Source organism: Microcebus murinus, chromosome 7 (assembly GCF_040939455.1).
Source record: "Microcebus murinus isolate Inina chromosome 7, M.murinus_Inina_mat1.0, whole genome shotgun sequence".
Classification (NCBI taxonomy): domain Eukaryota; kingdom Metazoa; phylum Chordata; class Mammalia; order Primates; family Cheirogaleidae; genus Microcebus; species Microcebus murinus.
The window spans coordinates 34971032-34985766 of NC_134110.1; the positions used below are offsets into that span (position 1 = coordinate 34971032).

Consider the following 14735-nt stretch of genomic DNA (forward strand, 5'->3'; position numbering starts at 1 on the left):
TAGTGGACATCATTCTTGCCTTATTGCTTATCTTAGGGAGGAAAATATGATTTTACCATTATGATGTTACATAGTTTCTTGGCAGACATTCTTTATAAAATTATGTAAATTATTTTCTTTTCCTCGCTTTCTGATAACTTTTAATCATGAATAGATGTATAAATTTGTGAAATACTTTTTAGTTAACATATAATTTTTATTTTTATGAATTTGGCATGTTACATTTTTAAATATTAAACCAACTTCATATTCCTGAGAAAACTCAACCTGATCTTGATATAGTAACCTTATTATATGTTGCTAGATTTGGTCTGCTACTATTTTGTTAAGGATTTTATGTCTATATTCAGAAGGAATATAAATTGGTCTATAGTTTTCTTTCCTTGTGATGTCTTTTTCTGGTTTTGGCATGAGATCAAAGTTGGTCTCAAAAAATAAAATATTAAATGTTTTCTATTTTTTGCCAGTGTTTACATAAAATTTAGTTTACTTCTTCCTTAAATGTATAATAGAATTTACATTTAGGCCTGAAGTTTATGAAGAAAGATTTTTAATTATAAATTCAATTTCTTCAATTTTTTTTTTTTTTGGCAATTTGTGTCCTTTGAGGAATGTTTCTACTTTATCTAAGCTTTAAATTGATTGAAATGTAGTCATAATATTCCTTTTTAAAAATTATATGTTGGATACATTGTAATGTTCCCTCCTCCATTCTAATTTTTGATCAGTCTACTTAGGAGTTTATGAATTTTAGCTCTGTTCAAAGAACCAGCTTTTTGGTTTATATTGATGTTTCCCTATTGTTTATACATTTAGTATTTCATTGATTTCAAATACATCATTATGTCCTTCCTGTCCTGCTTATTTGGTTTTAATTTGCTCTTTTACTTCTAGTTTCTTCAGATTAAATCTTGTATCAGTGGTTGTGTCCCTTTCTTTTTAAATATAAGCATTTAAAGCTATAAATTTCCCTCTAACATTATTTGAGCTGTTTTCCGTAAATTTTAGCATGTTTTCATATTCATTCATTCAAAAATATTTTCTAATTTTACTTACAACGTTTTCTTAGGCTCATAAATTATTTAAAACTTCTGTTGTTTAATTTCCAAATATTTTGGGATTTTTCCAGATAGCTTTCTGGCATTGATTCCCAGTTTAATTCCATTGTGGTCAGAAAACATATTATGCATGATTTCAATTATTTAACATTTGAGACTTGTTTTATGGCCTAGTGTACAGTCTATCTTTTTGAGTGGTCCACATGCACTTGGAAAGAACACAAATTGTTCTTGTGTTGTTGGATAGGATGTTAAATAAATGTCCATTAAGTTGGGTGATCATTTTTGTTCAAGTCTTCTATATTCTAAATGATTTTGTCTACTTGTTCTATCAATTAGCACTAAAGGAGGGTTGAATCTTTAACCATAGTTGTAGATTTTTCTATTTATTCAGTGATATTAGTGTTTGTGTTTTGATACTCTATTAAGAAGCCTATAAATTTTAAAACTGCAATGCATTTTGTGGACAAAAATATTACAAGATGATAAAGATCTTTAAGTATAGACTATAACACTCTTTGGAGAAGGCAGAAAAGAGAATATAAAATATGTAAATTTCTAAATGTTAAAGAAGAGCTTGCTCATGTATTTTTAAAACAGATGTTGGTAAGCAGCAAAACTACATTCAGATTCTATTGTAGACATTTAAAAATGATATAAGTGGTTACATTTAATGTCAATATTTACAAGTTGGAAATCACATCCTTTGCAATTGTATAAATTTATGAACTACAAGTGGAAGAATCAAATTCCCATTGCTCATAGCAGTGTCCTCAATTACTTATATTTATATAACTTTTTCCCTCCCTCCCCTACTTTTCCTTTCTCCTCACTCTGACTTCCTTGGATTGTCTCTTGTATAAGCTAAGTGCACTCAAGGCTTGTTGCTGGCTCTATTTTCAGGGTTACCCAAAGACAACAGGTACCAGGAATGGATTGTGACTTCTCAAAATTCCTTTAGAGATATCATAGTCAAAAAACACTATTCTACTTAACATGCATGATCTATTTCCCCAAAGCCCCTCTGAGTCTAGTTATTTTTCCTTTCTTTTGCCTCCTTGTACTCTTTAACAGCACTACCTCACTGAAAAATGTTTTTGTGTTTCCATTAGCCTATAGACTGATCTTATTAACATTAATTTCATAGCCATCCCAGCCTATTAACTTAATGGCTGGACATGGATGACCCTCAATATGTCTATTGAATTTTCAATTTATGTAATAACAGCTTCTAGTTACTTTACTTGCTTTATTTAATTCTCAGAAAAAGGTCCTAAGTTAGGCATTATTCTCATTTTGTAGAACTAAAATTCAGAATTATCAGACCACTAGTAAATTGCCAGAGTGAAAGTTTGAGTCTTGGATTGCAAAGTAAATGTCAATTCCACTCTATCAAATGATTATTCACTGATGTAGTTCTTCTATAGCTTGTTACAATGCAGGATATCATAAAAAGCCTTCAGTAATGGATTGCTTCTCATAGGAAGAGAAACTGAAGCTTGAAGGATTGTTTGAGTTTATAGAGACACAAGAAACAAAGGAGAATTTTCCAGAAGAGGGAAACAATTAAAGGCAAGAGATGGAAACAAGCATAGTTCATGTAACAGGATGTATTTAAATAAATTTGAGAATTGATTATGTAAACTGCAAAAGATCCACATCATACAGACCTGACAGTTTGTAATAGGGAGTCACTAAAAGTTTCAGAACAGAAAACTGAAATGACAACAGTTGAAACACATATGCTAGAAAAAGATCATGAACATGTACAAGATTTGAATGCTGAAACTGCTCCTTATATTTTCTTACTCAGGAGAAGTTTCTAACTGTCTCTAAACTTTAGCATCTTCATCTACAAAATAATCACTTTACCTATCTTATGAACATATTTGATACTGCAGGTAACACGTACAATGATTGGGACAGAGCAGGCACTCATTAAGTGTAAAATCTCTAGCCTGGTATTAACAATTTTGATGGATTCCAATGAAGACAAAGTTAGAATTCCAGAGGCCAGTGGTAATAGCTCCATGACATTATTTTATGAAAAATATTAAACTTCCACGTGGGATTGAGGAGGAGGAAGACAAATCAGCTATTTTGATGAAATGGATATGAGAGACAACTCAGTGTTTCAAGCCTTGGCTCTTGGAGTACAATTATTAAGAGACAGTGAAGTTGGCAAGAGATTCAGTTTGTAGAGTGGGAATAGTATGCCTCAATTTGAACATGTGAAATACAAATATCAAAGAGGAAATGAGTCATTAGAAATAAGATGAGAGTTAGGAAAAGGAGCTTTACCTGAAATTAAAAGAATAGCCAAGTTCCTTTGAGGAAAAAGTACATTACTCTTACATTTGAAATGAAGTCAGTAGAACCACAAATAAGTAAGAGGAATTCCAAGTTATATTTATCAGTAACATACTAAGAGGGATCCCTCCCCACCAATGCACATTCTGTTCTGTTTGGTTGGGCAATAAAACATTGTCTTTTCAAGAAACACCCTCTCTAGTTTATTGCTTCTATCTATCTATCTATCTATCTATATATATATATATAAATTTAAAGTGAGACTAAAAGAAACGAAAATCATCTCATCAGAAATTTCTCATAATGAATCGACTTTTCAGAAACTAATTTACTCTCTTAAAGAAGGAAAGGCTTCAACCAATTGCTGATATACTCTATATTAAATGGATATGTGCATAAAATAATTTGACAGAGATTTATTTTAAAGATCTAAATTTAAAAATTCAGATTTACAATTCATATACATATAAGCAGAGCAAAAATTTTAGTAATCTACTTATTAATCTAACTTCCAATTTGCAGGCTGCTAACAAATATAGTAATCTAATTTTAAGAAACTACAAGAACAAATGTGCATTTATTTAACTGTGTTCACCAGAGACTGAGAAGATGAAAGCTACTGAGTGCAAAGCGTCTTTTGTGTATGTCACAAGAATCTAGGCAACACCACTATTCATGGGTTAAGGATGCTATTTGCTCCATATCCGAAAAAAAGAAGATATAAATTCAATGTCTAGAATTTAGCCATGAGAGGGAAAATATTAGAGCCATTATTATAAAACACAAATGAAAGAGTGTCAATCTTGAAATATAGACATTAGCAAATTTACTCCACACATGAAATACAGGCACTATTATTTTTACTTTAATATGCAAATTTAAGCAACTAGCCCACAATATCACCTCTGCTAAAGCTTTTCATTTATCAGTGAAATCTTTCACACAGTTAAAGTATCACATGTAAATACACAGGACTATATTTTATGTCTGCTGATCTTTGGCACATTTGTCAAATTGGAAAATCTCAAAAGGCAATAAAAATTTGACTGTTTTGCACATTCTTTTAACTTTACATGAAAATATAAGGCCGCAAAAAGGCAAGCTGAAATTTTAAGATATGTGGAATAGTTTTAATAAGGAGTTTTACATACAGTACCCTTACATATAGAACAATGTGTCTGCAAATTTAAATAATATCTGAATGTACAGTGGCATGTATTTTTATCAAAGATAAATTCAAGTTAACTGTCTATCAGTTCTAAAATGCATTTATACAGATCTCTAGAACTGATAAACAGAATGAGGCATAAAATATTCAAGTGTTATATGTCATCAAATAGCCTCCTCTTAACAGTCTTTTTCCCCCTTTTTAAAAAAATTTCAAAACCTGTACATACATTTTTAATTTTTAAAAACAGTCTGTTAAAAGGTAACATCTCATGTTAACCACCAATTCGTATAGACTATAGTAATAAAACTAGATATGTGTGATATAAATATGTGTAGGTTATGTACATGTGTACGTTGAGTGTTTGTTTAAAACAAGCATACACACTGACGCATACCTGCGTAGGCAGCACTGGGGCGCATACCACTCACGTGAGCACTGACAGACAGTAGGACCTAGGCTCAAAATCCAGCAAGAGCTAGTACAGCAACTTAGTTGCCTTTGGTTTCAGAAATTTGTCCATTTGTGATCAAAGCTAAAAGTTTTGAGTGCGCGCGTTATTTTTTAAAAATAAAATTCATCTTCAGAAATGAAGCTTTTCCAGTATTCCACTACTAGCAGTTAAAAAAATCCATAGCCACAATCATTTTCATATTTTTGTCACTCCTCATCCCAGCTGAGGTTATTTACAATTTTTTTTTTCTGAAGGCAAACATCAAGCATACTCAGGATCAAACTGTAGGTTGAAGCCTGAATACTGCCATTCAATATATATGAGATATATATAACATATGTGATATACAGGTTTCAGATGGACTGATGGCATTATGTAAGACTTGGGGTGGGAGAACTCCCCATAATATTTAAAATCCTCTTTCCAGCAGTATCATTATCATTTGGCACATCAGACCCTTCCTTCTGCAAGCCAGTTTGTTTTTAATGAGCTTAATGCCTGCAATATATTCCAATTATTTGGTGTTTGTTTTTAAATACATTCATAATGAAGTAAGAATTCCACAATTGTTTTCCCCAGAAGTGAGACTTCTACTGTCAGTTTTCTGATTAAGGACATTCATCACCCAAGAAACAGCTCATGATCCTATAAAAGTTTAAATTTCTATAAAACCCTAAATTTCTGTGCAGCTGGATTAACTGCTGAGAAGACAGTTCTTAGAGCAACCCTGTAGAATGCTCAGGAATTTAAATTGCCTTTACAATTTTGTTTTTGGCCAAATGCTGGCTTATAAACATGGCTCTTTCTACTAAAAACTATATAAATACACCATATTTCTTTCTACAGGTGTCTTGAGCTTCATGTAAGCAACTATTCAAAAATTCTGCCAATTCAATTCCCTTAGTATAGATTATATTCTACTTCATTGATCCTTGGCATATAACACATTATCATCTGTAACTTGCTCACAAATTTTTTTTAAATATTAGCTTCTTTGATAAAGTTGTTCTTCATTTTCCCTTCCAAGGTGCCATCCTACTGATGTCATAAATCAGTAAATGACCAGACATTACTAAGCTTTTTAATTATCCACTTAGCAGTCACGTGGATAATAAAAACGACTTGACTGAAGAAAGCCACGTTCTTTGCATTAAGTGTCCACTGTTGTCATACAGAGCAAAGAGTTGCTATCTGTTGTACTTTGCCCATGTCAATCAGAAGTTGTTTTATGTGGCGTTTAAGTTGGGGCAGTCTTGCAAGAGGATCTGGTGGTTCCAACTCTCCTGTGAAATCAAGCCAGCTTTCCAGAACTAAAAAAGAGAAGAGAACAAACAAATTTAAATGGCAACTGGAAAAACATAAAATGATGTAATTAGAGGTTGGATCAGTGGAGAGAAGAGTTCACTTCTCTGTTTTTAGAAAGCCAATATACTCAAGCCATTTAGCATCCTGCACATCCTATACCACAAGTTCTAGTTCCTCTTTATCTATCATTTAGGATAATTTTACATATATCTCTCTCTATATAAATAAACTAACTTCATTTTGAATATCTCCTTTCACTCTCTTCTGGAACAGGAAATAACTATTCCCTATGCCTGCTCAAGTTTTCTATTAATTTAGACTTAAATTCATCTCCTCTTCATATAAAACAAAACTTACCTACTCTATAAACTTTTTAAAAAAATACAGAAGTTATTTTTAACAAAGGAAAGGAAGTAGCAATTCTCAGCATTCTTTTCAGTTCCACTATTTTATCATTGCTTTTTTAAAAACATGCAAATGCATTAAAATTCTAGGCAAAATGTAATTAATTACCTCTACACTTTGTATTAATGTTTTCTTTGGAAATTTACCCCTATAATATAGGATAGTGTCAAGTTGCATTTTCTTTTCTTCAAAAATTTACTCAAAACATAAAACTCTACAGTTGACTTAAAACTAAATGGAAGATGCTTCTGAAATGGGTTTCCATTTCTTCTTTTCTCAACGGAAAAAAAAGTAGTAGGTACTTTAACTTAGTGTAGTGGAGAAGTGCCACATGCTTTTGCAAAATTAAATAAAAAGTGTGTGGAGGGAGGCAAAATACAACCTATGAGGTTAGGAGGAAAAAAGAGTGAGAAAGCATAGGAAGAACACTGAATTAGGAATCAGGTAATCTAAGTTACTCTAGTGTTTCCAATATAAGATAGGGATAATATCTTTCCTGTCTACTCTTCATGGCTCCTATGTGATGATAAAATTTAAAACTAAAAGAGAAAACCATTTGAAAATGTGAATGTAATCTTAAGGTTTACCTACTTAACCTTGTAAAAGTTTTTTTTTATTATTATTAAATATCACTCAACAAATACTAACCAAAGTAAAAATAAATATTCAAAATGTTTTCCCCCTGCTATTTCAAATACGCTTAAATTTCTTATGCTGAATTCCAAAGAAAGCATAGTTCAATAAAAGTAATAAATATTCCATAAGTGTTCTAACCTGATCCCAGCAGATAGGCAGCATTTAATAAATATCCATCTTGAAGGAAAAAAGAAAAAACTTAAGATCATACCTAGTCATACTGTTTTGAGCCTACAAGGTCCTATATGTGTTAAATATAATGTAAAGAGACCAATAAAGCTCCAGCAATATGGAGAGCTTCTGTACTTTTCACTCTACAGTTTAAAAAATTTAAATAATTTCTTCATCATAATAATCAATATACTATAGTAACTGTATTTTAGTTCTTGCTTAAATTACCATCAACTTCTTTTTCTATTAGGTCCATCCTGCTGGTAACTTCATTCTGCACATTTTCTATGTGTGTGAGGAGATTGAGCTGCCACTGAAGATGTGAGTCTCCCGGGTCTTCAGTGCCCTTTTTATCATTATAAACAAATACTGTATTCCCTTCAGGTGGATTCTTCTCCAAAGGACCATTGGAAAATAAACATAAAGAAATGGATGAAATGCAATGTCATAAAGGAAAGATACATTAAACACCTCATCACCCACAATGACTGGTGAAATCCAATCTAACTCCTGGTGTATCTCAAAGGTACATAATCAAATTCTACTTGGTGGGCCTTAAGAACAGATAGGCCCATGATTTCCATCTCTCTCCATCTCTCCACTATGCCAAGCACAGTGCTACGGAGGGAAGAAGACTTCAATAAAATGTGCTAAATAAATGAAGTCGCTAATTCTATTCTGTAACTAAAGTACCCAGCTAATTTATAATGGCCCCTTCCTCATTTAATCTCAACTGGTAACGTAAGTGGAGTGAGGGCAAAGTAATAATGAAAAAAAAAAAATCAAGAAAGTTGTCAAAGACCAGTATAAAATCTAACAACAGATTGGTCTTTACTATTATAGTTAAATCAATGAGGTGAGGAAAAGGCAAAAAAATCTTTCAAAAACTTCAAAAGAGCAAACAGTTTAACATACACACAGAATCTGAACTTAGATTTGCCCAAGATAACATTTCCCATGAGGGATGCTAATTTGACAAAATAATTTACCATGAATTTTATAAAATATAAGTTTTCCAAATTTAGTTAAGTACTTATTAATATTTACAGTGATCACTTGATAGCCAGAAAAATAAAAATAAAACTAATTTCAAAGTGGCCTTACTAATTGAAAATCAATAAAAAATGAAGGCACGACATCTCTAAGATAATCCCACTGAAAAGGAAATAAGTTTACAGATGTTCAATGTACATAGATCTATAAGAATTCAGCTTACTGCACTGCATAATGGAATCACTATGCATTTACAAACACGCTAAAATTTTTAAAAAGACAAAATGCCACCTTTCATCTAACACACATAAAATAGGAAGGCAAATTATTACACCCTTATGTACTTTCCTGTTCTCACACATAGAGATTTTCATTTGAAATACCATGTGGCTCACTAGTTTTTGGAGGCATTTAAGCGTGCTTATAAAATTGAAACATTTGTTAGGGTAACAGTTTACTGAAATTACTAAAATTCTGAATCAGGGGATAATAAAATGTTCAAATAGCCAGTGTTTTTCTATAGAGAAAACAAAACATGTCCTTACCTTAACAAGGTATTTGTGAACTTGGAAATATAAGTAAAACCTGGGAATTCAGTATGTTTTATTTTATACAATTTTCCTTTGTTGTTCTATCATATTTTCGAGGCAAACACAAATGAACCAGTTTTACCTTTTCAGGCATTCCATGTTCTTTTGCTGAGTATTGTAAACGATTTTTATCTCCCATTTGGAATTCCTGATCTTCTTCAAAACTACTAACATCATCATCGTCTGAGCTCCCAGGGTCTGCGAGAGATTTGCAGTCCTGACCAAAATTTTGTGGCTTTTGATAGCTGTGCTCACTTGTTATATAAGTTCCTTCCGTTTTTAGGGGCAAACGAAGTGGTTCTTTACGGTTGTTCTGTACATATTTCTTTTCTTCTAGATTAACTGTGTCTTGCAGTGTTATTTTTTTCTCTACCCCAGCTATTACTTGATCTTGGTCTTTTCGCTTCCCAGAACAAGCCCAGAGATGAAGGTCAGGATGATGTTTATTCCTTAAAACAAAGTTACAGAAACAGTTGTTCAGAAAAAAAGAAAAATCTATTAACAAGTTGAATAGGACAATAAATTTCAAAACAAGGTTAGGAGGAGGTCAGGGACTCAAGACAAAACCAAAGGTATTCACTAGGCTAACTCAGCAGTCCCCAACCTTTTTGGCACCAGGGACTGGTTTCAGATTAGACAATATTTCCACTAACAGGGGTCGGGGCTGGGGGCAGAGCTCAGGCAGTGATGTGAATGAAGGGGAGCAGCTGTAAATACAGATGAAACTTTGCTCGCTCGCCCGTTGCTCATCTCCTCCTGTGCAGACCCACAGTTTCATGGAAGACAATTTTTCCACAGACTGGAGGGTTGGTGGTGGCAGCAGCAGAGCCCAGAGGTTGGGATCTGCAGGGTTAACTCGTTCCAGGATTTCATCCAAAACTTGAATTTTCTCAATTAAAAAAATATCCAAAAAAGCAATAATGAATTTAATTCTGTTGATAGTTCACATCATTTGACAAATACATTTCTTTTTCTACTGATTTTTCATTATAGTTTTTTCACTATACACCATATGAAAAACTTTTATGTGGGCATATTTAAAAACTTTTATTCAGAGTGATAACTGTTACTGACAAAAAAATCCTGACTATAAATGTATATATAGTAAAAATCTCTTCCCCATGACAATAAATAAGGCATAATCTTCCAGATGTTTTCCATACACATAAAATTATTTTTTAAATGGATAAGCATATGCTTTTTCTTTTTCTACAACTGGGACTCAATAAAATTTGCCTTTTTTATACATAACACGCTATGGGCATCTTGACACATCAGTACATACAGATTGCTCTTACTCTCACTCTAGTAGCTGAATAGCACTAATGTACCAGTCTAGTCTAGCCAACCAATTCGCCATTGATAGATATGTGTGTATCTTTGCACATGTGTCAGAATATGCAGAATATTTCAGTTAGGTAACTTTCTAGACATGGAATTTCTGGATAACATATGCACATTTTCACTTTGATAGCTACTGTCCAAGTGGCCTCTAAAGGGACTATACTGATCATAACCCCACCAATGGTCTATGATAATGCCCATTTACCTCATTCTCACTAAACATGTAAGCATGATAGCGTATAGTCAGTAATTAAGTTCTGCAGTAAGTAAAACAAGAATCCAATCATTAGAGCTGAAGTGAAAGAAGCACATTTGGGAGACATAAATCTTTCAAAAAAACTCAATGTTTGCAAATTAATAATTTCCAAATTAGATAAACACTAGGAGTCAAATAAGCTTTCCTCTAATAATACCCAAGTATTGCTTCTGATATTATAAATTTTATTTTTTGGATCCCTAATAATTTAATATTCAGAAAACACTAAAATTCTGAATCAGTAAAAGGCACAGTAGAAAGTTTTGGCTTCGTAATCCAATAGTCCAAAAGGCTGAATCCTGCTGTGCCACTGAGGAACTTGGATAAGCTACATAACCGCTGTCTTTGACTACCCATCTATAAAATAAGATCTATTTTTCAGGCTTATTGTAAGGACCAAATATCACATAAAAGCACCAATTTCTGGCATGTAGTAGATTTGTAATAAACAGTAAATAATAGCAAATAATATTGAAATATTAACATAATGAGGACCTATAGGCATATAAGGCAGAAATGGCCCAGTTAAAATGCTCGGCAAAATTATGACTGTAGATAAACTCTTATTGATACCAAGAAGGAAAATCAGGTTTTAAAAAAAGGTCTAATAAATTAGATCTTCCTTTAAGTCTTAGCATTTATGCAGCCTTTTTATAAAGAAATACAGATTCAGGTTTATGACATACAATTGAAGCAAATTTTATTAACAAATAGTTACTGAGTACTCACCCCTACGCTACCAATTAGGGATAAAATGATGAGTAAGAAACAAGCCCTACTTTAAAGGAACCCATGGTTTAGTAAGGGGAGACAGACAGAAAAATTATACCAAAGTGCCTGACACCAGTATGCATGGAGTTTTCCAAGGAGGGTACAGTCAACCCTAATTGAGCAGGTAATCACAAAAAGGCATCTGCTAGGAGGACTAGTAGCAGAGGTTATTTTGGATATGAGTAAAGGCCTGGAGCTATGAAAAAACGTGCTTCTTTCAGGGATTATGATTTGGTATAGCTGGAATATTTGGGGGGAAGAGTTTAGGAGAGGGAAGACGTGGCAACAAAATGGTAGACAGAATTATGTGTCATGGAAGGACTCAGACTTCGTCCTTTGGGCAGCAGGAAGACACTATGGTACATTAAGCTGGAAGGAGATAAGCTTATATTTATCTCTTACTAAGATCATGCTGGCAGCAGTACAAAGGATGAACTGAAAGAGAACAAGACTGGAGCCACAGAGAAGTGAAAGGTATGGCAACCATTCATGTGACCTATAACAGCCTGGCGGAGACAGTACCAGTGAGAAGGGAAGAGGAGTAGATGGAACAATGTTTAGAGATTACAATGGATAGGATGTGGGAGACCCAGGGATGGGGTGGAAGGAGGAAAGGGGCAAGTTTCTGGCCAAGGCCAGTGCATCCAAATGAAGAAAATCGTGTAAAGAACCAGGGAATCATCCTGTTTTGATATAAAATATAGAGGCTTTTTTGTTTGTTTGTTCTTTCAAAGAAAAATTCCAGTCAGGCATTAGGAAGCACTGAAACAAGGACTTCAAGAATATTCTGCTATATTGTTTATGGAGGCTCTAACTTTTTTTTTTAAGGAAAAATTGTATGGGATGACTAAAACATATTTATTAATATTTGGTGCAGAGCAGAGAGGTGGATTCCATGATTTTCAGTTCCTTTCATGCCTTCTAAATCAATCTTAAGGTAACTAAAAAATATACTCATCTGCCTAGAATCTATTTCATCTTGACAGCATTCCTAAAGTAGGATGCAAAATATAGGGCTCACCAAAGCATGGGCACTTAATTTTGTGCACATGGTGAGCACATGGTAAGACTAAAATTTGTTGAAATACTAGATGCTGTATAGGCAGGAAGCAGCTAGTTGTCCAAAAGGTTATCAATCTTTCTTTATTTTTAAAAATGAAACTTTATTCAAATACCTGTTCTCTCTTCCAAACTGCTGCTCTGGACCTTCAAAGGGCCAAGAATGTTGGTTTTAGTGAAAATGTGTATTGAAGTGTGACCCTCCCTTTGCCACCCTTCACTTACTTTAGTATTCCGATCTTCAGCTGTAACCCGTGTAGTACTTCTGTAACACCATAGACATCAGCAAGCAGATGGTGTGTGGAAACTATCTTTTTGGCATTGAGATGAGAATAATTTTCTTTTAAAAATGATAACCCGCACATTCTCCCATTATTCAACCAATCCTTATCATAACGATATTTTGCACTCCACCTCTGACCTGTAGATGAAGTTGACATTAAAGTCACAAAGGATTCCACTTATTCAGATTTCCCTTCACTGCTACCCTACTAACGCAACTCGTTAAGCAAGGCAAGCTCTCAAGCACTAAGAGCAGATTTCAAAAGAAGAGTAAGACAGAGTTTTGAGGAGCTGGTGCAGAGAGAGCTCCTCTGCACCTTCAGTGTTCCTGCCCAACAAGGAGAAGAAACTCCCTTAAGGATGCAGTCAATGGCAGATGACACTTGCAAATGGAACCTTGAGTGTATTGCTTTCAATTTTTATGTAGCAGTCATAGGTCCTCTAAAAAAGGATTAAAAGGCTGATAAAAACTAGACAGGGGTTCTTCTATCCCTCATTAGCCTTTGTTTTGAACTAGATGAAAAAAAGGTTCTAGTTGAGTGACTATGGACCCCCTCCCCCATGTCTATGATTTCACAGAATTCTATATAATCCTATCTCCTCAGTGTTAACACAACTTAGATCCTATTACAATTAGATGCTTATGTATCTGTGTCCCCTACTATACTATGAGATAGCTGAAGGCGTGGTTTGAATTAATCATCTCGCTGACGTTTGGCAAGTAGAAGGCATCCAATAAATGCTGCTGAATGAATAACAATGTCTACATTTGCTACTGAATGAATCCAATGAATAATAAATGTCTATATCCATATAGGTCAGAATAATTCTCTTGTTGCTTACTGTGACTTTTTTCTTTTCTTTTTTTCAATAGACATGGGACCAATTCAACTTCCCTTTTATTTGAGAATACCTAGTTACTTCCTGCCTTGGAGGCCAAAATTATTTTCAATATGCAGAGCATGTTAGCTGAAGACCCTCTAGCATAGAGGAAGGCACTACATAGAAAGCACAAAAGGCACAGGTTTCATCGTAGTCTGCCACATCTTCAGTATTAAAGGGATCACAGGGGGTGATCTGAGACCCCATCTGCTCTCCAGTGAGTTGGCTATGCAGAGTTGGCTGTGCAGCACTACCAGGTCAGGAGGAGTGTATGTTCAGAATGGTGAGCCACTCGAATTATCATAAATAAGCCTAGTTAGAAATTAATACATAGGAGCAGACAGAGGCTAATTCTTCTCCAGGAAAAAACCATACCTCTTTCCCTTCAGTAAAGCAGTAATTTTATTAATAACTTTATGCTAATGTATTTGTCTAAGTAATTAATATGAAAAATTAAACTATAACAGTGCTATAAATTAAAAATTATAAATTTTTAATAATATAAATTAAAAAATAATATAAATTAAAATAATATAAATTAAAAAATTAATTTTTTTAATTTAAATTTAAATTTAAATTATATTTAAATTTAATAATTTAAATATATTAAAATTTTAATATGGAAGCAGAGTCTAACTGACCAAGAAGTACAGTAAGTCCTCAGTCCTCACTTCATGTCATCAATAGGTTTTTGGAAACTGTGAGTTCAGGTGAAACAATGTACTCGATAATGAAACCAATTTTACCACAGGCTAACTGATATAAACAAGAGTTAAATTCCTATGGCATACAGTACTGTCATCTTGCTTAAAGTTGCAGTTTTCAAGAACCTACCAATAACATGAAGGGAGGACTTAGAGTACAGGTGTTTTACACAACTGATACACTCTGGAATCCGTGAGAAGACATGTAGGCACTGTGAGATTATTAGCACAGCGCAGAAAGTCTCACCTGGTGGGTCCCGGCAGATGTAGCAGATGTACTGTTCTGGAATGCTCTCCTCCAGCAGCCCCATGCACACGCTGTGCTGCCAGCACAGGCACTCTTCACA

General features: G+C 33.7%; 1 protein-coding gene across 15 annotated transcripts in view; it reads right to left on the reverse strand.

Moving 5' to 3' along the window:
* Window positions 1-4214: 4214 nt before the first annotated feature.
* PHF20L1 (PHD finger protein 20 like 1) overlaps window positions 4215-14735 on the reverse strand; it is an 80148-nt gene continuing 69627 nt past the window's right edge. For 10 of the 15 annotated variants that reach the window (XM_076005015.1, XM_076005005.1, XM_076005014.1 and 7 more), the window contains 5 exons: window positions 14636-14735; window positions 12746-12941; window positions 9173-9539; window positions 7736-7901; window positions 4215-6300 (listed from right to left, as the gene is read on the reverse strand). In XM_076005015.1, coding sequence (XP_075861130.1) covers window positions 6158-6300; window positions 7736-7901; window positions 9173-9539; window positions 12746-12941; window positions 14636-14735 — 972 coding nt within the window. In that variant the 3' untranslated portion in view covers window positions 4215-6157. The remainder of the gene's footprint in view (window positions 6301-7735; window positions 7902-9172; window positions 9540-12745; window positions 12942-14635) is intronic. The other 5 variants (XM_076005016.1, XM_012785436.3, XM_076005010.1 and 2 more) reach the window with 1 other exon arrangement.